General features: G+C 54.3%; 1 protein-coding gene across 3 annotated transcripts in view; it reads left to right on the top strand.

Moving 5' to 3' along the window:
• Positions 1-10953, top strand: part of IGSF9B (immunoglobulin superfamily member 9B) — a 56344-nt gene extending 45391 nt beyond the window's left edge. For 2 of the 3 annotated variants that reach the window (XM_072822761.1, XM_072822760.1), the window contains exon 20: positions 580-10953. In XM_072822761.1, the coding sequence (XP_072678862.1) occupies positions 580-788 (209 nt within the window). In that variant the 3' untranslated portion in view covers positions 789-10953. The remainder of the gene's footprint in view (positions 1-579) is intronic. The other variant, XR_012028902.1, reaches the window with a different exon arrangement.
• Positions 10954-20974: the final 10021 nt, after the last annotated feature.

The raw sequence follows: 20974 nt of genomic DNA, 5'->3' as shown, positions 1-20974 counted from the left end.
AAGGGCCTCGCCTGGCTCTACGGCAAGGATTGAAGTCTTGGGTAGAGTCCATCACTGCTGTGGGGCGGGGGGTGACAGCACGTGTTGAGGTCCACCCATCCTTGGAAGCCCCAATCCCCAGCTCCTACAATGATGCTTGGTACCTGGGAGGCATGGAAGGAGAAATATCGATATTACTCTGATAAAAGTTAAAATACTAGATAACAGGTTTTAAATCAAAACATTTAATATTACATAAAAGATAAGTGCCGGTGGACTGGGCGCATCCTGCTTCCCTCCGCTCTCCGTGCACCCAGGGGAGTGGATGCGGGTCATTGGTGCCCAGCAAGGACCCCCTCGGCCACAGGGCCCCCAGCCCTGGCTGCACCACAAGGGGCTGAGGGGTCACTGGTGGTGACGACGGGGTTGTCTGCTGCGGTCACCCCCGGCCCGGCTACGCTGATGAGTCTCGTCCTGCTAGAAAGCCCGGGGTGTGAGTCTCCGCGGATGGAAGAGGTGAGTGCGTGGGGTTACTGTCTTCCCTTTCACCCACTTTATTTTCTTCCTGTTTGTTTGCTGCACCTGTTTCCTCCTCCCTAGACGGTCCTGCCTCCCAGGCTCAGCAGCTTCCAGACTCCCAGGTTCTGTGGCCCGATGAAGCCGTCTGCCTCCGAAAGAAGAAGAGACATTCTCGGCCTGACCCCTTTGCCCGCCTCTCAGACCTGTGCCACCGCCAGCTCCCGGAAGACCAGACGGCGATTCTCAACAGCGTGGATCACGACGACCCCGGCCACGCCACCTTGCTGTGACGCCACGAGCGCTGAGCGGTCCCGGAGCGGCGTCGCGGCGGCGCTGGGCTGAGGGGCCGGGGAGGGGGCCGGGGTGTGCCGGCAGGGGGGCGGCTGGGGGGCTGCTTCCCCCGCGGCCTGGCCGGCGGCGTCGCCGTGAGGACAGAGGGCCGGGGCTCGTGGGAGCGATTAGGAAGCCAACAGGGGTCAGGGAGGGACCCGCCTTGCCCCCCTTGGCTCTCCGGCGGCGGCGGGATGTTTCCGCCTCCGCAGATCCCTTGGGAGCGAGGAAGGGAAAGCGATGGCTCTTACTGCTCTCCGCTCTGTGGGGTGTTCGGGTCCTGGAGGAGGGCTGGGCTCCCCTCCCCTCTTCCGAATCTACATATACATAGATATAGATACAAATGCATCGTATGTAGTTTGTGGGCCTCTCTATGTATATATATGTACATTGAAGCAAAGTGCTGTTTATTTCTGTGGTCAGTGGAGGAAGGAGGAGGAGCGCGGCGAAGGCGTGGGGTCCGTGGGGGGGACCCGCAGGGCCAGCGGGCGTCCCCCCGCAGCCAGGAGCCGGGCCTCCTCCCCTGAACTCCCCGAGCACGGAGGGGCCGCGGCTGGGCTACCGCACAGCTAAACCCGAGCCTTGGGCCCGGCTCAGGCCACGCAGCGGGGGCTGCTCAGCAGCGAGGCGGCCCCCCCGCAGCCCCCCGTCCTGCGGCCCCGGTGCTGAGCCCTGAGCTGCCGCGGCTCTATTTATATCCTGCTCGGCTCAGCGCCCTCCCGAGTGGAGGATTGGATCCCTCCTTTCCTTTTGTGGGAGCTAATTCCCCAGATTGAGTAATTGCCACTTGCGGGCCCGCCTGCGGCTCCTCCCGCCTCCCCGCGTGCTGCCTGCGGGCTCCTCTCTGCCCGGGGTTCAGCTGCTGGGTCGGGTCGGGTCGGGTCAGGCCAGGCAAAGGGAGCGGCCCAGATTCCCGGTCCTGGGGGCACGCTGGGCCCCCTGCCGTCCCCTGGATTCATTTACAGGAACCGGCTGAGGCAGGGGTGGAGCTGGAAGGGGAGGTGGGCCGGGGCCTGGGCTCCGACCTTTTCTGCCACAATCTCGTCCTAGTTCACAGCGTTAGCAGCAGAAGCGCCTGTGAGGCCGTGTTGCCCTGCCTGAGGGTGCGTCTGTGTCCCAGTGCGATGGTGGATGGTGGTGCTGCCGGGCAGTGCCCCGCTCCGTGGGGCCCGTGCTCTGGCCGCCTGGGGATAAAGGTGCTGCGGGTCCTCGACGGGTCTCCTCCTGGTGCTCTGGTCCTGGCGGCTCCGGGCACCTGCCTCTCCCCGCCACCTGTGTGGCTGCCGCCTGGTCAAAGCGCCAGAGGCTCCGCACAGTTGCTAGCAGGAGAGCGGCGCAGGGGGAGGCCCCGAGGGCTGGGGAGCGGCGCCTCGCTGGGAGCCCCATCTTAGGGTCGGTTCTTCTCTGCCGCACAAGCTCTGGTGCTTCCGTCCTGTCGCCCCGCCAGTGGGGCCCGACTCCGCCTTGGGGGTCTCCACGTCCCCAGCCACGGGTCACCCGAGGGTGGGGAGGCGGAGGGGGAGGGCCTCACCCTGGGGACCCTCTGTGCTCCCTGCCCTGGGCCTCGGGCGTCCGGGACCACCCGGCCAGGGTGAGGAGGGGCAGAGGCCGGGCCTCCGCCTGGCGCCCCAGGGCAGCTCTACCTCCGCCCGGGCGTGCAGGGAGCGGTCGCGGGTCTCCCGCTGGGTCACTTGCAGCCTGTCCTGGTGCGCGGGGTGCGTGCCGACCGGGCGGATCCCGGCTGAAATGTGGGGGTGTGATCCGTGGGACCTTAGGGTGGGGGGGGCCCTTCCTGGGCGCTGTGCTCGAATTCTAGGTCCCAAGCGTGGAAAGGAAGAGGAGGAGGTGGGGGGGCATAGGCTCTTCGGGGCACCCTCGGGGCCCCCCTGGCTACGGCTCCCGGCTCCCGGTCAAGGGCCCACCCCAGGCGGTCTCGGAGCTTCCACGGTGCTGACTCCTGTCTTCCCTGCCTCTGGCGGGGCCCTTACCTCGGCACATCAGACCAAATGCTTGGGCTCTGCTTGCGTCCCCAGGCTGGGGGAGGGACACCACACGGCTCTTCACGGCCGCAGCCTCCCGTCCTCCCGCGGCCGTGTCCTGGAAGGCCGGCGGCCCCCTGCACCTGGGGCTCTCCCGGCCCTTTGGGCGCCGTCCCCCCGTCCACGCGACGGAGGGTAAAGGGGCCATGGGCACATGCTTCCATGCGGGGTGTGTGCCCGCGTGTGCATGACGGGGCCGTCGTCATCGCTAGGGCCCACTGTCCTCTCCTCCCCACTGGCAATCGCAGTGCACCCTCTTGAGCTCCCACCACCTCGTGCCCCACCGCGGGGCCAGCAGACACCCCCCAGACCCCTCCCTTCCAGGCCTGGTGCCTTCGCGGGGAGGCAGCCCCACAAAAGCCCATGCCTTGCATCCCGGGTTCCCGCCTGCGCCTGACTGAGCCCCGGGACTGCCTCGGGGGCCGGGGGCTCGTGCAGCAGGACGGGGGCCATGGGTCCCGAGGGGCTCAGGCTGACAGCGCGGGGGCGGGGGGGGGGACTAGCAAGGAGGAGGAATCGGATCCTGGATCTCGGAAGCCCGCTGACCACATGGCGCGGCTCCGGCATGGCTCCGTGGCTCGTGTGGGGCCCTGCATGCGGGTAGGCGTCCGGGGCCCAGTGGGGCCCATGCGGGGAGCCCTGCCTGCCTCCTCCCTGACCCGGGGGCCGGCGCTCGAGGCCCCTGGAGGGTCCCCTTTCTCCAGAGGGAGGCTGCTGTGAAGGGCCTGTGCCCGGCGGCCGTGCGCCGGGGCCTCTCAGGCAGGGGTGGGTGACCACTGACACTTCTCAATGCTCTCTCGTCTTTATTTTGGTTTGGGATCTAAAATATTTATAGAGTCGTGTCGATTCCAGTTGTTTTCCTGTGGCCTTTTTATGCAGAGGAAACCGGGTAGGGTTCAGATGTGAAATTTCCTGACTAGCTTTGTTCTTGTTTTTTACCTCGTTTTCGTTTTGTTGTTTTTGCTGAGTTGACAAAACAGTAGCTTCAAGGGAGAAACAGACTTCACAAAAAAACGTCAGGGCGACTTTGCCCCTCCCCGGGATTAGAATCCAGGGCCGAGGTGTGCGTGGCTGCAGCTGTTTCTTCCAGTTTTGTTAGAAAGCCTTCTGGGGGGTTGGGGTGGGCTGGGGGGAGAATTGTACATAAAGTACGTTTTATTACTATGTAGAAACATAAGAAAAGAGAAGCTAATGGTTAATCTCGGGCTTGCTTTGCTTGCATGTAGAGGAGCTTTGGGGCACCCTCACGGGTCGCTGGGGAGCAGTCGGAAAGAGTCAAAGGGTAGAGAGGGCGGGAGCGGGGAAGAGCGCGCGTCTTCATCCGCCCTCCTGGCCCGCCCTGCCATCATGTCATGTCCTCTGTAGGACACAGGGAGGCAGGCTTGGGCAGGCCGGATGCTTGGAGCCCCAGGGGCCGCCCTTGTTGCTCTGGGGGGGATGGTCCGGATCTAAGGTGAATAAAGGACTTGGCGGGGTGGGGTGTTTCAGGAGCGGGAGTCAGAGAGGGGGAGCACAGAAAGGAGGTCAGAGCTTTTGTGCAGGGTCTGTAAGGCCGGAAGGGGGATGGAGGGCGAGGTCAATCCCATGGGAGGCGGTGGGGACCCTGAGATGTGATAGTGAGGCCAAGGCAGGATGGGGAACATCAAGCCTTACCTTTCTGTTTGCGGCATGTGGCAACTTACCCCTAAGGGTACCATGTACAAGTTGGGTAGGGATGGGGGTCATCCCAAGAAAGCAAAGACGCGCCATTGCCCGGGGCGGGGCAGGCTGGGGAGTGGTGGCAGCAAGGATGGTTTGGGGGACAGGGTGGGAGGGTGATGGAGCCGTTGAAGACGGACTGAGGAGCAGGGTCTCGGCCCAGCGGCCCAGCCTGGCTCTCGGGACGGGTCTCGCGTCCTTAGCTGGCCTCCCTCGCGTCTCCTAGAATTAGCCTATAACACGAAGTGCCCGAGCCAAACGCGGTCATATCCTCTGTGATGTCCTTCAACTTCATCCGTCTGCTTTCCGGGGTTGCTCAGGCCCGGAGCTAGGAGATTTGTCCTGAGAGCCCCGTCGGATCGCCAGCTCTGTGTCGGGGGAGAAGGAAGACTCGTTCTCATGAGCTTCGTGTGCTCGTTTTCCTAAGCGGGAGCGTCGGGCGGCCTTTTCCCTCCCCTCTCTCCCGTGATCGGAAGACGCGGTTGCTGGTGGAGGAGGACGGGGGTGGGGGGGTGGTGGTGGCTGGTGCACCTGTCCCCTTTTCTTCTTGAGCACAGAGGCTGCCTTTGGACCGTGAAGCCACACAGTGGCTCCAGACCTGGAGGTCTCGTTCTCACTTTCTCCTCCTTCGACGGCGTGAGGCCAGAGTCTGGCATCGAAGGACAAACGAGACCGGCCCTTCCTCTGTCCTCTCCGAGTCCGCAGCCCGGCTTCCTCTCACATCGAGAGGCAGAATGAAAAATCTCTTCTTTAGAAGAAGTCCATAAAAATCAAGCCCAGGCGGGACGCCAGCCCTCCTGGCACCTTGACGTTCGGTTAGGGAGGTGGGGGGGTCCCCATTACCCCCCATCCTTCTGATTGGTGGTGAAATCATGCTGCTCTAGGGCTTTTTTTCTGCCCCCCCCCGCCCCCGTCCGTAGTTTTCAAATAAGTCGTGAACAAATAGAATGTCCTCACCACATGTTCTGTGTTTTGGAAGTGGTTTCACAACCTCATTTTGAGCTGATCAAATAATTCCTAATAGATCTGATCCAAAGACATGCCCCTCCCCGCCCCCTGCCCCAGACCTTACCCCAAGGGTTTCTGGGTAGGATAAAGAAAACTGAAGTATCAGTGCAAATATCCTTAATGGCCTGCCACACCTTATGGAAGGGAGAGTTGGAGGATCTCTGTTAATAAATCCCTTGCTAGGATGGCAGCCAGCAGTCGAACTCACTTAGGTATTCTCTTCTGTCATGGGTCGGTAGTAGTAGTTGGGGTTGTTGAAGACGTAATGGGCAGCTCTGGACCCCTGGCTGGGGAGACTTAGGTTGGGGAGTGAGGGGGGTGCAGAGGCTCAGTTCCTGTCCCCGGTACCTTGGCTGTTTGCCTTTCCCATCCCGCTGGATGGGGACGTGGATGGCTGTCTTGGCCTGTTGTTCCTTTTGGTCTCGAAGGAATGTGCTTCACCGTCCCCACCTATCCCTGGCACTGGATTTCCTGGATTTATTTTAGGAACTAGGGCAAGCTCTCCACCTCCACCCCATATACACACCAGCTAGGCCTTTCCTTCCTTACCCCACTTCTTTACGGCTCCAGGGATCTTAAATTTGTGCATGGTTTACAGATGGGGAGACGGTTGGGTGGGGAAGGGAATCTGGGAGGGGAGATGGGTTGGGCTGGGGGGGGCGGGATTTACATTTTCAGCCTTAGAAACACTGCAAGCATGTTTTTGGGGTTTTCACATATTAGGTGGAAGGGGCAAGTGCAGACCCTCCTCGTGGGCGATGAGGGCTTCGAGGCTTTGTGCTTCCTTTTGGCTTAGGGCATCCTTGAAACCTCATTTCTGATAGAGGGGAATAGACCTCCTCATGGGCATCTTGTAGTCCGTGGAAGGCAGTTGCCAGTCGCTTTGTCAGTGCGTATTCACTGCCCATGCGAGCAGAGAGGTCTGTCAGTGGACAGCGGCCTACCTGGGCCAGGAACGGGGCCGTGTCCCCCGTCCCTCTAAGTTGTGGGGTCGTCTCCCTGGTTCTCCGGCCCCCGCCAGCTGTCTAGTCTGTGCTCCTTTCCTGGGCTCAGGAAGTGAGAACGTGTGTGCGCCGTGTGGGTGCGAGACTGGGGTTTGCGTGTGAGAGTGTGTGGGCGTGGTGTGTATGTGGTGTTTGGGGAGTGTGTGCTGTTGTGTTGTGTGATGTAGGTGTTTGTGTTTGGCGTGTTTGTGGTGTGTGTATGTGAGTGTGGTGTGCGTGTATGGGGTACGTGGGTGTTTGTGTCTGGCGTCTTTGCCGTATGTGGGTGTGTGGTTTGTGGTGCGTGCGGTGTGGGGTGTGTTTGTGGTTTGAGGTGTGTGTGTGTGTGTGTGTGTGTGTGTCTAGAGGTTTATAAGGACACAACTAATTTGCCTGAGGAGCATCAGGCCCAGACGACCCCCTCTTTGGTTGACTCTTTGATAGGCAACTTCTGTGTAGGTAGGAGGGTGAAATTAGTGACACACCATCCTTAGTGTATTTTTTATGGAGATTGTATATAAAATTATATAAGTGCATATAATTTGTTCTATTTTAAGGAGAGAGGGAACTTATGTAATGGGTGGGTGGGTGCAAGGATCAGATGCAGTAGTCAGGAGTGGGAGGCTTCAGGCAAGTGGGGCATCTGGGGAGTGGGAAGCGGGAGGACAGGAGACTCAAGCTGGGCAGGAGGAGTGGGGCTCACGCCCTGGGCGCACATATATAAATATACAGAAAGCCTATATAAAGTCTAGCTAGCTAGCTTATCTATATATCTATATATCTATATGAAGTCATAGTTTGCTTTATTTTTGTACCTGTGCTTAGAGACGTCTTGAGCCGGACCGCCTTGCCCAGGTGGCCTGGAATACGAGCTCATGCCTTGATGCCCCCACCTCCCCCGTCCTCCCTCCATGCCGCTCTTCCCCTGAGACGCTCTCTGCCTAGAGTTGCTGGGGTCTTCCGGATGGGAATGTGCGTACAGGAAGATTAAAAAAAAAAAAATAGCAAAACGAATGATCGACTTGCGGAAAGGACAAGTGAGCCGAGGGTTGTGGGAAGCTGCCGGATCTGATGGCCCCAAGGAACCGGGATTCGGGGAAGGACACTGAGGCTCGAACACGTTGGCACGGTGCCTACTGCGGTGAGGACGGAGAGTGACGACTGTGAGTCTGCCCTCCTGTTGCCAGGGGTTGGTACCCGGCTCCTCTGAAGGAACCCGGCTCAGCGGCATTAGGAAGGAGGCTAGGGTTCCCTGCGGGCTGACAGCACCTAGGTTACAGCACCTTGACCCGCGCGCTCTCGGACGGTGTGGTAGCGGGAGGGAGGCGCCTCGAGACAGCTTGTCCAGGCCGCCTGCACGGGCTCAGGCCTGGAGACGAATACCCGGGTCATTCTTGCTGCAGATTCTTGGAACCAGTGTGAATGTGATATATCTAATATAAACATGTCTTATATGCGTTCTTAGAGTTATTATTTTGATCGGAAAAATACGGTGTCACTGGAAATAGGGTGGTCGAGTCCTGGGACACGGAGTGGAGGACGAGGTGCGGGAGAAGCACTCTGGGCGTGACGGGGAGGATGGGGCTGGGTGGAACCTCCTGCTCCCTGGGAACTTAACAGAGCCAAACATCACCACACTGGACGAACTTGGCCCAGAATTGGAGATTTTGGAGAGCGGGAGCTCACTTGCACTGGCGCAGGAAACTTTGTGCGGCCTGAAGAATACCTCCTTGAGAATTCAAGACCTCACATACGCTGCAAGGGCTGTGCACCTTGCAGCCTCAGCAATTGTCTCTTGGGTGCTAGCTTTTCCTTCTGACTTGCCAGAGCTCAGAGTGATGTGTTTGAAGCTGGGAAAGGGCCAGATGGTACAGGCAGCCAGGAGAGACGTGTGCCTGCAGCCTTTTCTGCTCTCATCCTTCTTGTCAACTAAAAAAAGGCAATACTAACCCTTCCTCCCCAACCAAAGTGTCGTGTTGTCCCAGAGTTTCTGTCTTAACGGAGTTTGATCATTAGAAGGACTCCGATGCTTCGGCCACCAGTAGGAGCTCTCTTTACCATTTGGGGATATTATGGGAAGAGTAGGTTGGGGTAGAGCTTGAGCCTGACTCCTGACCCTACTGCCCCAACAGTGTAAACCTTATGGGGCTTTGCCATCCACTCAGGCACTGTCCTAGAGGCCCCGGGAGTACTTGCTCAAAACACTTCTCATTTTCTAAGGACACCGAAGGAAAATGGGCTTTGTCCAGACAGTACTGGAAGGGCGCTAACACTGAGTCCAGTTGGCCGTCGTGTCCATCCTTGACCAACTTTTTCTGCAGTCTTCCAGGAGGCCAAAGGAGGATATAGCCAGATGTTTCTTAGTAAGGTTTTTCAGGGAGGCTGGGCAAGAGACAAAGCAGCACATTCTATGTCCCTTCCCAGCTCGCGACCTAACCCCTTTCAACCCATCCAAGCCTCCACACAATGAGGGCTTCCCATTATTGGTTTTGTTTTGTTTTGTTTTGGCTCTTAAAGTGGTCATCCCTTCTTTCTCCGTAGACTCTGTCCCATTTCTGGTACTCACGCGACCAGCAGAATAAATCACTTTAGCATCCCAGGCCTCTCAGAGAGATAGTAGTACCCTCCGTAGATCTACAGTCGCTCTAAAACTTACTTCTTCCCACATTATACTCAAAGCTTAGAATCCTCAGCAGCATCAGAGTTACAAGGTCAAAAGTCACTGGCCACATTCCCATTTCATTCTCTAACCTCCAGTTGGACTCTTTCATGTATGGAAGGAAAAATGAAGACAAGGGACGTGGGTCCCCCTTGAAATTGTGGTGCTTGGAGGGGATCGGATACTCACTTCGGCCCTTTCCACGGTCCTGGCCGTCGGCCCTCAGAGAGAGGTGAAAGGCAGACAGCGGAGCGGGGAGGGAGAGCGCCCGGGGTAGGGTTCCAGGCTCTCTGAAGAGCCAGCCTTCTACAAAGTCCCACGGAGCAAAATGGGTTGAGATCTGGTTCTATATGGAGTAGGCAGAAGTTCCTGTCTGGGGCCTGTCGGTTAGTGGGGCCGGTTGGTGATGGGTGCTCGGAGGAGGCCCGTGGCCCGCGCTGGGAGCCACGCTCCTTGGCCCCCCCCTCCTTGGCCCTCGGTAGGAGGGATACTGCAGTTTGGCTTTTCGGCTGGCGGCTGGCGGCGGACCCCGGGGAGTTGTTGGACTTGTGCTGCCTCTGGCTGCTGGACGGGGCAAGGGCTGGGAGCAGACGGGTCCGGGACTGTGGGGGTCACAGGCTTCCCCCCTTTGTCATCAGCTGTGGGGGGGGGCTCCTCCGCTGGAGATGCCCCTGCTGGCGGCCTGCGATGTCCGATGTCCGGAGTGGGGGGAGCAGGACAGGCCTCCATACCGACTGCTGAGCGAACGGGCTGGGCGGGGGCGCTTCTGGAAGGGTCTCGGCTGCTGGAGCCCTGGGCGGAATGGTGCGGCAGGGAAGAAGAGCAGTGGGAAGCTCCGCTTACCGGTCTCCAAGGGTCTTGACCTGCCCCTCGGACGTCCCTTCCACGCCGCCGTCTGCGGGGCTGGCCGGGTGGTGTGGGCTTTCGGCCGCCGCCCCCTTTGCGCAGCCCCGACCTGCTTCTTGTGGGGGGGGGGGGCGCCCTGCAGGTGCAGCGTCCTCTCTGCCGCCAGGACAGATGCTGCATCCTGGGCACGTCTTCCACCGCACACCTGGAGGCCACGGGGTGTGACTTCCTTCCCCGTCTCCCCGGGGTCCGCGGACCGGGTGAGGCTCCCGGGGCTCCCTCCCCGAGGCCCCCAGCCTCCAGACGCCCGGTAGCCTCCCAGTCCTTTCCTGGCGAGTCTGGATGCGACCATCAGTTCCGTCACGGGAGCTCTTGCTCTCACTTCACCCTCTTTCTTTCCCTTCTTCAGCTTTCTTTGGGAGCCACGCCCCACCCATGCCGGGTCTTCTCGGGACACCATTCAAACCTCGTTTCCATTCTTGAATGTCAAGTATTAACCACATAACCGCGCTAGGGTGCTCTATGGTGCTGTTCCTGAAGAGGCCAGCTGGACTGAACCTCCTTCGTCCCACTGGTTCCTTAAATCCTTGCTGTATTTTGTCTTCTAATTTCTTTTCTCCCTGGGGGTTGGGGGTGGGAGACATGGGGGTGGCCTTTGTGTTCTCTCCCTCTCTTTTCTTTGTGTACGGGCTGGTGAAAGTCAGTTATCACGGGCAGCTGACTTCACGGCTTTGGTTGGCGGACTTTGGTTAATTATTAAAGACAAACCAACAAATTGTACAGCTGCACACAGAACACCTTTATGTGTGGATTTGAATGGCAACTAGAGGCTTACTTTTTGAACTTCAGGTATGTAACTCAAAAGTAAATAAAAACACTATTTTTTCAGTAAGCTTTTTTTTTTTTTTTTCCTTCTAAGAGACGATTTAGAAGTCAAACTGTAAGAACATTAAATCGGTGCTGTACCAAAGCCTTATGTGGACATACTTACACTCTGTACGGCCGGTCTCTGGTAGCTTCCTGCTCTCTCACCCTCTTCTCAAAAGCCTGGGGGTGGATGCCAGCCTGTGCCAAGCCTGGGGCCGGGTCTCGAGGACCTGGGGGCCACGGGGACGCCTGGGAGCAGAGGATCCTGGTGAAGATGGGACACCGTGCTGCCTCCTGAGTAGACTGAAGGGAAACGAGGCATTTGTGTATGTGTGGGTGTGTACATGTGTGCGTGTGCGTGTGCTTACAGGTGCACAATGCCAAAGCAAATGCGTTCCCCGGGGGTCTGAAAGGGAGACCCAGGTTGGCTCGGGGAGGGGGCTGGCTGTAATGAAAGGGGGAGCATCTCCTCTCCCCTATTTCCTGTCCTTCCCTCTCCCCTCCGTCAGGGAAAGGGGGTGTATGGAAACAGCCACTCTTAACCAGGTGCTTTTCCCTCAAAATCTCCAAATGCTAAGCATCTATGAAGAGCCCATCCAAGAGGCAGGCGCTCCGGCCACCGGATCCCGGGCTGCCGAGGCAGGGAGGAAGCATTCCTCTCTCCAGCTCTGGCTTGTCCTCTTGGGGAAGGGGGCTCCTCGGGCAGGGTTCCTTGACCTCCATCCCAGGCCCCGGCCTGTTCGAGCTGCTGCCCCTCCAATGGGCTCTGATTGGCTGTCCTACCCCTTCCCCATCCGCAAAGAAGACCTGGCTTGAGACCACCCCTCAGCCACGCCCGCCCTCGGCCCTAAGCAATAAAGCCTGCCCTAGCTACCAAGGACTCCTTTGGCCTTAGACTCTCGCCAGTTAAAAAAACCGAGTGACGCCCTGAATTCAATTAGGGAGAGGATCTATCTGCAGCCTGCGTTGGCTCCAGCTGCCATGCCAGGCTCCACTCGCTGGTACTTTCAGGCTTGCCGGATACTAACCAACTTATCTCCAGTAACACCGCATGTTCCTATAGTGAGTTAAAAATCAAAACAAGCAAACACGTGCATAAGCAAACAAACGAAAAACAGGAAAAAGGGCACATCCGACGACGAGATGCGTAGCCAGTGAAGGTATCCTGGGAGTGTTGCAAGTTAAACTGATGAAAAGAAGTTTAGTATTTAACTGCTCCTCATGTAATATTACTCTGCTTCAGAAATGTTTTGTATTTTGATATAAATAAACATTTGCTAAAAAAGTTTATTTCCTAATTTTTATTTATGCCTAGGAAGTATTTTCCGATATTTTCTAATCTCACCTCTGGCTTTGGGTCTCCCTAATTTAACCCTAAAATTTGAAACTCGTGACTCAGGCTGATTCTGGAAGGATTTGAGGTGTGGAGAGTAAGGAAGGACTCCTCTCTCACTGAGCAAACACGTCCTGAGGGTACGGGATGTGGGAGGCCCTGTTCTCTTCAGCTGGAATCTTTTTTTTAAATAAATATTTTATTTATTTATTCATGAGAGACACAGAGACACAGACAGAGGGAGAAGCAGGCTCCATGCAGGGAGCCCGACGCAGGACTCGATCCCGGGTCTCCAGGATCACGCCCTGGGCTGGAGGTAGATGCTAAACCGCTGAGCCACCCGGGCTGCCCCCTTCAGCTGGAATCTATCTGTGAGCAAAACAGACTAGGTTTCCCTTCTTCTAGGGCTTCTGTTCTGGTGGTGGGGAGACAGACCATAAGCAATTATCGCAATGAGGAAATTGCATAGAATATAATAAGGTGATAAGTGCTTTAGGGAAACAAAAAATAGAGCAGGATAAGGGACAGGTGGAGTATGGAGGGAGGGGGTCGCTGCAGTTTAAGCCCGAGCAGGCCTCTCTGGGAAGGTAACACTTGCACATAAACTGACCGGGACGGCTCGGCTCAGGGTCTAATAAAGTTCTTTAACTCCGTAGATGTCTTTACAGTGCCTGAGAGCAACCGGAAGGCACACTGACTTTTCAGTTACGGGATGAAGGTAATTTTTTGTTTGATTCCATCTTTGTCTAACTGAGCTCCCACCCTAAGGGGGGCTGGCCCTGGGCGAAGTGTTACTATGGGAGTCGGAGGTGCCGTGACTCCTCTCTGCTTGAATTACGCCTTTCCTTCCACTTGAGGGGATTAGCTGGCCTCCACATCTCATTCCGTCATCCCCGGGGTTGATTTGGTGGATTTGACGGCCCAAAGCAGCGAGCTTTCCCTCCTTTAACACGGCATCCTTCTTGTTTCTTCTTTTTTCTTTTCTTTTCTTTCTTTCTTTTCCTTTTTCCTTTCCTTTCCTTTCCTTTCCTTTCCTTTCCTTTCCTTTCCTTTCCTTTCCTTCTTTCCTTTCCTCTTTCCTTTCCTTTCTTTTCTTTTCTTTCTTCCCTTTTCTTTTTTAGAGAGTGAGAGCACTCGTGCGTGCGTGCACATGCCATGGGGTGGGGACAAAGAGAGAGAGAGAGTCTTAAGCAGACTCTTGAGCCTAAATCAACAGCCAGAGGCTTAATGGACTGAGCCCCCCAGGCGCCCCTGTCTTGTTTCTCGATGTCCTTCCTTGGGGTCTATCTCCGCAGCACTCCGATTATCGATCAACTCATAGGCTGCTTATTTTTAATTTCAGTTGGTCTTTGGGCGGCAGATACCGTGATGTCCCTGTTTATGCTCAAGGGTCCCAAGGGAAGCAAACAACCAACCCGTCAGCCGAAAAAAAACAAAAATAGGTCCATCTACAAATTTACACACGTTTGCCATGGAGTAAAAAGCCTCCACATAAAATTCCCTGAAGGCCACGAGACGGGGCCGTGATGCAGGGGATGTCTAGTATCCATGTGCTGGCTTTGGCCTCACGCTCTGGTCTTGGTTCTCATCCCTACAGGTTCCATTTCGTGTCCTTTGCCCTCTGTCATAGCAGGCCACGATGGAAATCTTTTTGGTACTTCTCACAGACTCTCTGCTGTTGGTTTTTAAAAACCGATACATGAAGGAGCGTTTTGCAGTCCCCTACTCACATACACAAGTGTGGCCACGTCATCAAGCCCACGCTTGCACGGGCCAGCTACCAGTGCCCGCTCATTGGGCGCCAGAGCCCGGTGGTCCATTGATCCTCTCCCAGCGTGTGTATGTGGCAGGAGGAGCTTGCGGACAGAACGTTTCTCTTACATTTGTAAGTAGTGAGGAAAAAATAAGTAGTTTGGGTCAAGAGGCCCTTCTCTGTGTTAAATGATGTAATTTTAGGGACTTCGATCTATTTTCAAAATTGGCCCTAACTTCACGTTGACCCAGGGCTCCATGCTTTAAGCAGTTCTCTTGCATGTGTATCACTTGGTGCTCATGGTAACCTTATGGCTTAAGTAAAGTAGGTGTTTCCGTTTTTTAGAGACAGGAATGAGATGGTGAGAACCAACAAATGAGTCAACCCATCAATGCCCCTCGTTTCCTCTTCCCCTCTTCCCTCCTCTGTGTCCCCACCCCCATCACTTTGTCCTCCGTTTTCCACCTTTCGTCCAGCCCTTCCATACCCCTCCTCATTCCACAGAGGCCTTAAAGGCAGCAAGAAGTTGCCTAGAAAATAAGAAGAGGCCTCAGACACTAGTCCTGGTCCCATACTTTTCCCCTTAGTCTTCCTTTCAGATGGATGTGACCCAGTACCTGGAAACCTGTATTTTCCCTGTGAGGTCAAATAGCCCCTTGAGTCTGGAAGATGAGACTCTGGAACCCTACTGAGCAAAGCCAATACATGTATAATGGGGATTCAGCTAAATGACAGTGACAAGAAAGGTGGGGAAGACCATGTGATAAGCAAACTTTATAAGCTTTATCCACCTCAAGACACTACTGATTTCTGGGGTCAAGACTATTTGCTTTTAGATTTTAGGAATAAACCAGGCTGGTCTTGGGCAGTAAAGGACCTTCTGTCCTCATGCAGACAGCATGGTGCATGGTGAGCCCAGGTCAGACTTGTAATCCTCAGCCTTCTCTTTTGGGATTCCTTTCCCAATAAAAATACCTATTGAATCCTTTCCCTCTGTGATCCTTTTGTCCACAAACATGATGTTAAGGAAGGATCTCAAGATGCTTTAGTTTCTTCATCAAGAGAGCTGGGCAGGATTTCCCCAGGACCCTGAAATCTCAGATTGTAGCTCACTCTGCTTTTGAGAAATTGCCTTTCTCCTTTATGTCCTCAGCCCCGGTCTATAAACTGGCCATATTTATGATGGTTTCCTGCCCACTCCCCTCAGGCTCCCTGATCCCCTTTGTCTTGGTAACTGATGAATTTGGGGACACAACTTAACCTTTCTAAGGGAGCTACGCGCTTGCCGGTTTCCCTCGTTCAAGAAACGCTGGGTGGGAGGCGTGCATTCTCTGCGCTGACACGTACTCTCAGACCTCGGGACGCTCTGGTCAGTTTGTCTCGGGGAGCTCCCTTAGCAGCACCAGATTGAGCCACAACGTTCTACGGTTCAGCCAGAAGCCATTCCAGGGAGAGGGGCAACATTCCCTCCTTGCCAGCAACCCTGATCTCTACGACAAGGTATTTTAGAGCTCTTATTTCATTTGGCTTTGAGTGAAGATATATTCTTTCTGCCCACATAGGGAGGCGAGAAATAAACCCCTTAGCATTTACAGATGCTCCCCATAAAGCAGTAACTCGGGACTGGAGTCTCTCCTTTCTCTTCCCTCCCCAGGCCTCTATCTTACCAGTGCAGAGGTGTGGGGTGGGGGTGCTGCCTCTTGGTAGGTTGCGATGGACTAACTGGCCCTCCTGACAGCTGTGGCTACCTTGGGAGGGAGAGGTACTTAGCTCCCCTTTATCCTCAGGTTGGGACCTTGGTTGCCCATTTGGCGGCAGCAGGAGTGTTACCTGTCAAGTGCCCCTTAACACTGTTAGACTAGCTCATTGTGTGTCTGCCTCACTCGTGTGTAAGCTCCGTGGGGATTGGGCCCTATCTGACCTGTTCACTGTTGGAGTCCGAATGCCTCTCACAAGAGAGAGAGATTTAATAAACACTTATTGAAAGGATGAGTGGCTGGTCAGAAAATGCCTATTCTGTTTGGCAGCATTGAATTTGCTGGTCATTGGTAGTCTTGGTGAGAGCAGCGTCAGTGCACCCGTGGGAGCGGAAGCTAGATCTAGTTCCCCATGCCCAGTTGAGGCTCATGGGAAATGAGCATGAGAGACAAGTCTAGAAGCAACACTTTTGTGTTCCAAAAAGTAGAAACTCTTGAGGTGTAGTAAGGCCAACAGATAAGCAGACAATTGTCATTGAAAACATGGTTTGTTATGGTTGCCAAGGGGAGGGGGCCACACAGGGCCACACCAGAGCTGTCCAGGAGGCAGAAACAGAGGGGGAACTCGGGGCAAGAGTATTGTAGTTTCTTTTTTTTTTTAATTTTTATTTTTTTATGATAGTCACAGATTGAGAGAGAGAGGCAGAGACACAGGCAGAGGGAGAAGCAGGCTCCATGCACCGGGAGCCCGACGTGGGATTCGATCCCGGGTCTCCAGGATCGCGCCCTGGGCCAAAGGCAGGCGCTAAACCGCTGCGCCACCCAGGGATCCCAGTATTGTAGTTTCCACAAGAAAGAAGGAGCAGGGCAGGGAAAACCGTTTTTGGATTGGCTAGTTTGGATAATTTCAGCAGGCCCCATGGCACAGAGGCTGTTTCTAGTTGTCCAGTCCCTGGCCCTGGGGTGATTAGGGCAGGGAGATAATAGCCTGGAGTGTGAAAGCGCGATAAAGAGGTGGGATGGGGTACAGACACTGGGTAGGTTGGTTTGTATTTGAAAAATGCACTTGTGGGCAGATTATCTACTATCTGTAGGTATTGGCCCCCCTGGGAGGGGCGGGCCTCCAGGGTAACTCAGGCCCCAGATGTCAATGCATCACAATACAGTAAACAAAAGGCAGAGTTAAGACAGTTTGTAGCAAAGGGGAACAGCAAAACGGGGTGGTAGTGAGGGAATAATGTCCCAAGGATAAGCTTTGTTTGTTTTTAAGTCAGGAGATGTTAAAGTATGTTTTGTGCCGCTGGAATGAGCCAACGGAGGAAGAGACTCACGATACCAGAGAGAATGGTGGTAACCAGAGTAGTACAGTTCTTGTTAAATAACAGTAGAAAGGATCCAGACCACATGCAAAAGAACTGCAGAAGGCCTTTTGAGAAAGAGTAGGCGATGCTATTCTTTGGGATGGGAAGGGAGATGATGCCAGGAGTAGTAGTAGTAGTACTCCAAAGGAGTAGTAGAGTTCTCATTTGATGACTTGTGTTTTCTTATGAAGTGACAGACAAGGTTATCAGATAGACAGAAGGTCAGAGGGGTTGTGCTGCTGGTGGAAAAAAATATGAAGAATAAATGAGCTTCCAGCCAGAAAAGAACATCCTCAGTAGAGGGTGCAGTTAGTGCAAAGGCCCTAAGGCAGGAATGAGTTTGAGATGTCTGAGGAACACAGAGCATGGAGGTGTGCGTGTGCAGGAAAGGGTGATAGAGGTGAGGCTGGAGAGATAGGCCGGAGTTCTGCAAACTTGAATAAGGAATTTGATTTGGTTTTAGGGTGATGGAAACTCGTTGGAGAGTTTTAGGCGGGGAAAAGACGTGGTCTGACTTACACTTTAAAAAGATTCCCTCCACTTCTGGTGGATAGTAGGCTGGAGGAGGGGAGGGCAGAAGCAGGGAGACCAGTGAGAAGACCAAGCCTGGAGTCCAGAGTTGAGAACGTGCTGTAACAGATTAGGGCAGTCAGTGCAGATGGGGAGAAGGAAGGCCGATTTGGTACGCGTTTGCAGGGGTTTGGGAGGCTTGCTGAAAGATCTAATGTGGGAGGTGAGGGAAGTAGAAGAGTTAAGAATGACTCCTAGATGTTTTACCTAAGTGAGAATGAGAAGATGGAAGGAGGAGGAGGAGATATTAAAGGAGGGGGGGATCAAGAGTTTGTCTCATGATCATTAAACATCCAATTGGCTACTTAGCCAACTGGACATACGAGTCTGGAATTCCAGAGGGAGACTAGGGCCAGAGATATGGATCGGGGGATGATCCTCAGAGAGATGGTGTTTAAATCCTAGGAAGTGGGGTCCCAGCGGTTGAGCGTCTGCCTTCTTGCCCAGGGCGTGATCCTGGGTTCCGGGATCGAGTCACACATCGGGCTCCCTGCATGGAGCCTGCTTCTCCCTCTGCCTGTGTCTCTGCCTCTCTGTCTCTCATGAATCAGTCAATCAACCAATCAATCTTTAAAAAAAAATAAAACCTAGGAGGTGGGTAGATAGGAGTATGTAAGAGATGTACTAGAAGCCACTGAGTGAAGAAAAAGTCAGGTCAATTCAGAGGAATGACTACAGATTTGGGCAGCTTAGAGACTTGTAGCTAGTGGTGTTGACAGAGGCAGCCTCAGTGGAATGGTGGGGACAGCAGTCTAGCTGAAGTGGGCTAAGAAAGTCCGGACAGTGGCTATTGACAAAACGAGGGCTAGGAGACAGAGGGAAGTGCTGATAACATCGGGGAATTTGCTGACCACTGAGTGGAAGTTTTCCAAGACATTGTTTAAAGGGTCAGAAGCACCGTAGGTGCTATCACTTCCTAATTTGATCCCCTATACTGGACAGGTGCTTCCATTCTCCAGCTTCCCTGGTGGGGGTAACTGATGGCTCAAGTTCCCCGTTGCTGAAGAAGTGCCCTTGACGGACACAAGCCTCTTTGCAAGAGATTATATGTCCCTTCGCCTGGGTCAGTGACTGACGCAGGGACCAAGGACCACACCCTTTCCTTAAGAGGGGGTGTCTCCATGGTGAGCTCCATGGATTAGGGCAAGGCTAGAATCCAGCTGGGTCTATATCTTTCTTTTTGTATTTTTTTTAAGCTTTTATTTATTTTTGAGAGAGAGAGAGAGAGAGAGAGAGAGAGCGTGAGCAAGGGGAGGGGCAGAGGGAAGGGAGAGAGAGAATCTCAAGCAGATCCCGCGCTGAGCAGGGAGCTGCGGGGCTCAATCTCACCACTCTGAGATCATGACCTGAGCCAAAACCAAAGGTGGGACTTGACCAATTGGGCTGCCCAGGTGCCCTGACCACGTCCTTCTTTCCCCAATTCTGGGAGCTTTTCTTCGCCTTTTTCCTGAGCAGCATTTCTCCCACGTACCGCATGCACCCAGTTGCTAGCCGTAGGCTCTGCCTGTAGGGAACCCATTCCAAGGGCCGCTGCTAGGAGACCGTAAGGATGACGTTCTGGTGTCGGGTCACTTGCCGCCTCGCTGCCTCAGGACTCCATCGTGGTGGCTACAGTGTCAGGAGCCACCCACCCCCGGCACGTGCTAACCGTGTAACTGCTAAGACATCACCCGTGCTGAACTGAGGCAGGGTTCGGGTGAGGGGATAAGCTGATTCATAGAGTATCTCCTATTGGAGAGATACTGGGAAAGGCAGACTTGTAGGAACGTGGAATCACTGAGTGGCTATTGCAGAATATCATTGGTGCTGTGAAGAGAGAAAATACAGGGTCAGGGCGATCCATCACCAATTTAAAGCAAAGTGTGAGTTAAAATGCTTCCTTTGGAGCTAGAAGGAGACTTCATCTCCTGCAACAGAAGGGCAGACGACGCTGAAGACCAAACCCAGGACTTAACTGTGAGACTGGAAGGATTCTGGAGAAGGCTCAACTTCAGCCTCATGAGTCTCCCATGCCAAAGTCACAGCTTTGATAGGGAAGGAGTGAGACCCTATAATCCAGAATGGGAATATCGAGATGAATGCATTAGAAAATCCTACCCCTCCAGGTTCCTCTCAAACCTCTGACCTCTTGCTGGAAGATAGAAGACCCCCTTGCTTGAAGAACATGCAGATGCCTCAGATGAGGCAAATGTCTTACAAGAAATTCTTTTTTTTCCCCTGATTATATTTCCAGGTTTATATAAGGAAAGTGTGGGAAAACAGGCCAGTGGGTATGTGCAGGTGGGCAGGAAAGGGCAGGCGATCACGTCTCGGAGTCAGTCCCACGGGCTTCGCTGGCTCAGGGCTGTCCTTATTGCTTGGCAGGGTAGTTTCCATCCCCCTCACGGGTTGCTTTGCCTGCAGGGTCTTTTGCCCGAGTTAAGAGATAAGCTGAGTGTTGTCTCTTTGTTTTTTCATTTAGTGGGACACTGTACAAGTAAGGCAACATGCCCTTCATTTTGGAGGGGACACACAAAGAGTCTGAATGTGATATGCTTAAACACTGGATTACTACTCAGCCACAAAAAGGAATGAGCCACTGACACACGTAAGAGTGTGGATGGATCTCCAGAACATTGTGCTGACTGGAAGAAGTCGGGCCCAAGAGTCCTTTCCACTTGATTCCATCTATAGGAAGTCCTTTGCCCTACTTTTTCCTTAACCTCTTCTTTCCAGCTTATCTCTTAACTCAGGCAAATGAAAGGCAAGAAACTCTTGACTTCCTTAGCAGCTACCCCATTCTTCCCTTCTTATCACCAGACCAATAATGAGGGCCAAACCTCAGTGTGACCCCACTGGGCAACTGTTGAGTCTGCTGAGAAGACAGGGGTTTCCCTGGGGCCTGGCTAACATGCCCTGGGCAGGGACTGGAGAGTGTGCCTGCTGGGAGATCCTGTGGGCACTGGATCAAAACATAAAACTCTCTGTGAGAGAATTTGTTAACATGGGAGTACCGTCCCATGACACAGAACTTTACAATCTTGCAAGAGCCCTGGATGGTGATTCTAGTAGCTACTGGAATGATTTTTTTTTTTTTTTAATGATCTTGAAAGCTAGATGAATGTGATGACCCACATGGAGTGGAATAGATATGTCAGGACTCCACTGCAGACTGGATGGAGGGATCAAAAGGCATGGAGAAGTGGGCACGCTAGAATGGACCACTATTTAGAACCAAGAAATCCACTGGCCGACTGGGTTTTCCAGTTGGGTAGGAGGACTCCCTATTCTCTCCTCATGGAGAAGAATGTGTTGGTAAGAAGGGCGCCAGCATGGATGGGAGGCTCAGCAGT

This window comes from Canis lupus, chromosome 3 (genome assembly GCF_048164855.1).
Source record: "Canis lupus baileyi chromosome 3, mCanLup2.hap1, whole genome shotgun sequence".
Taxonomy (NCBI): Eukaryota; Metazoa; Chordata; class Mammalia; order Carnivora; family Canidae; genus Canis; species Canis lupus.
The sequence above is the reverse complement of the archived record's forward strand: the minus strand, read 5'-3'. Positions and strand labels throughout refer to the sequence as shown.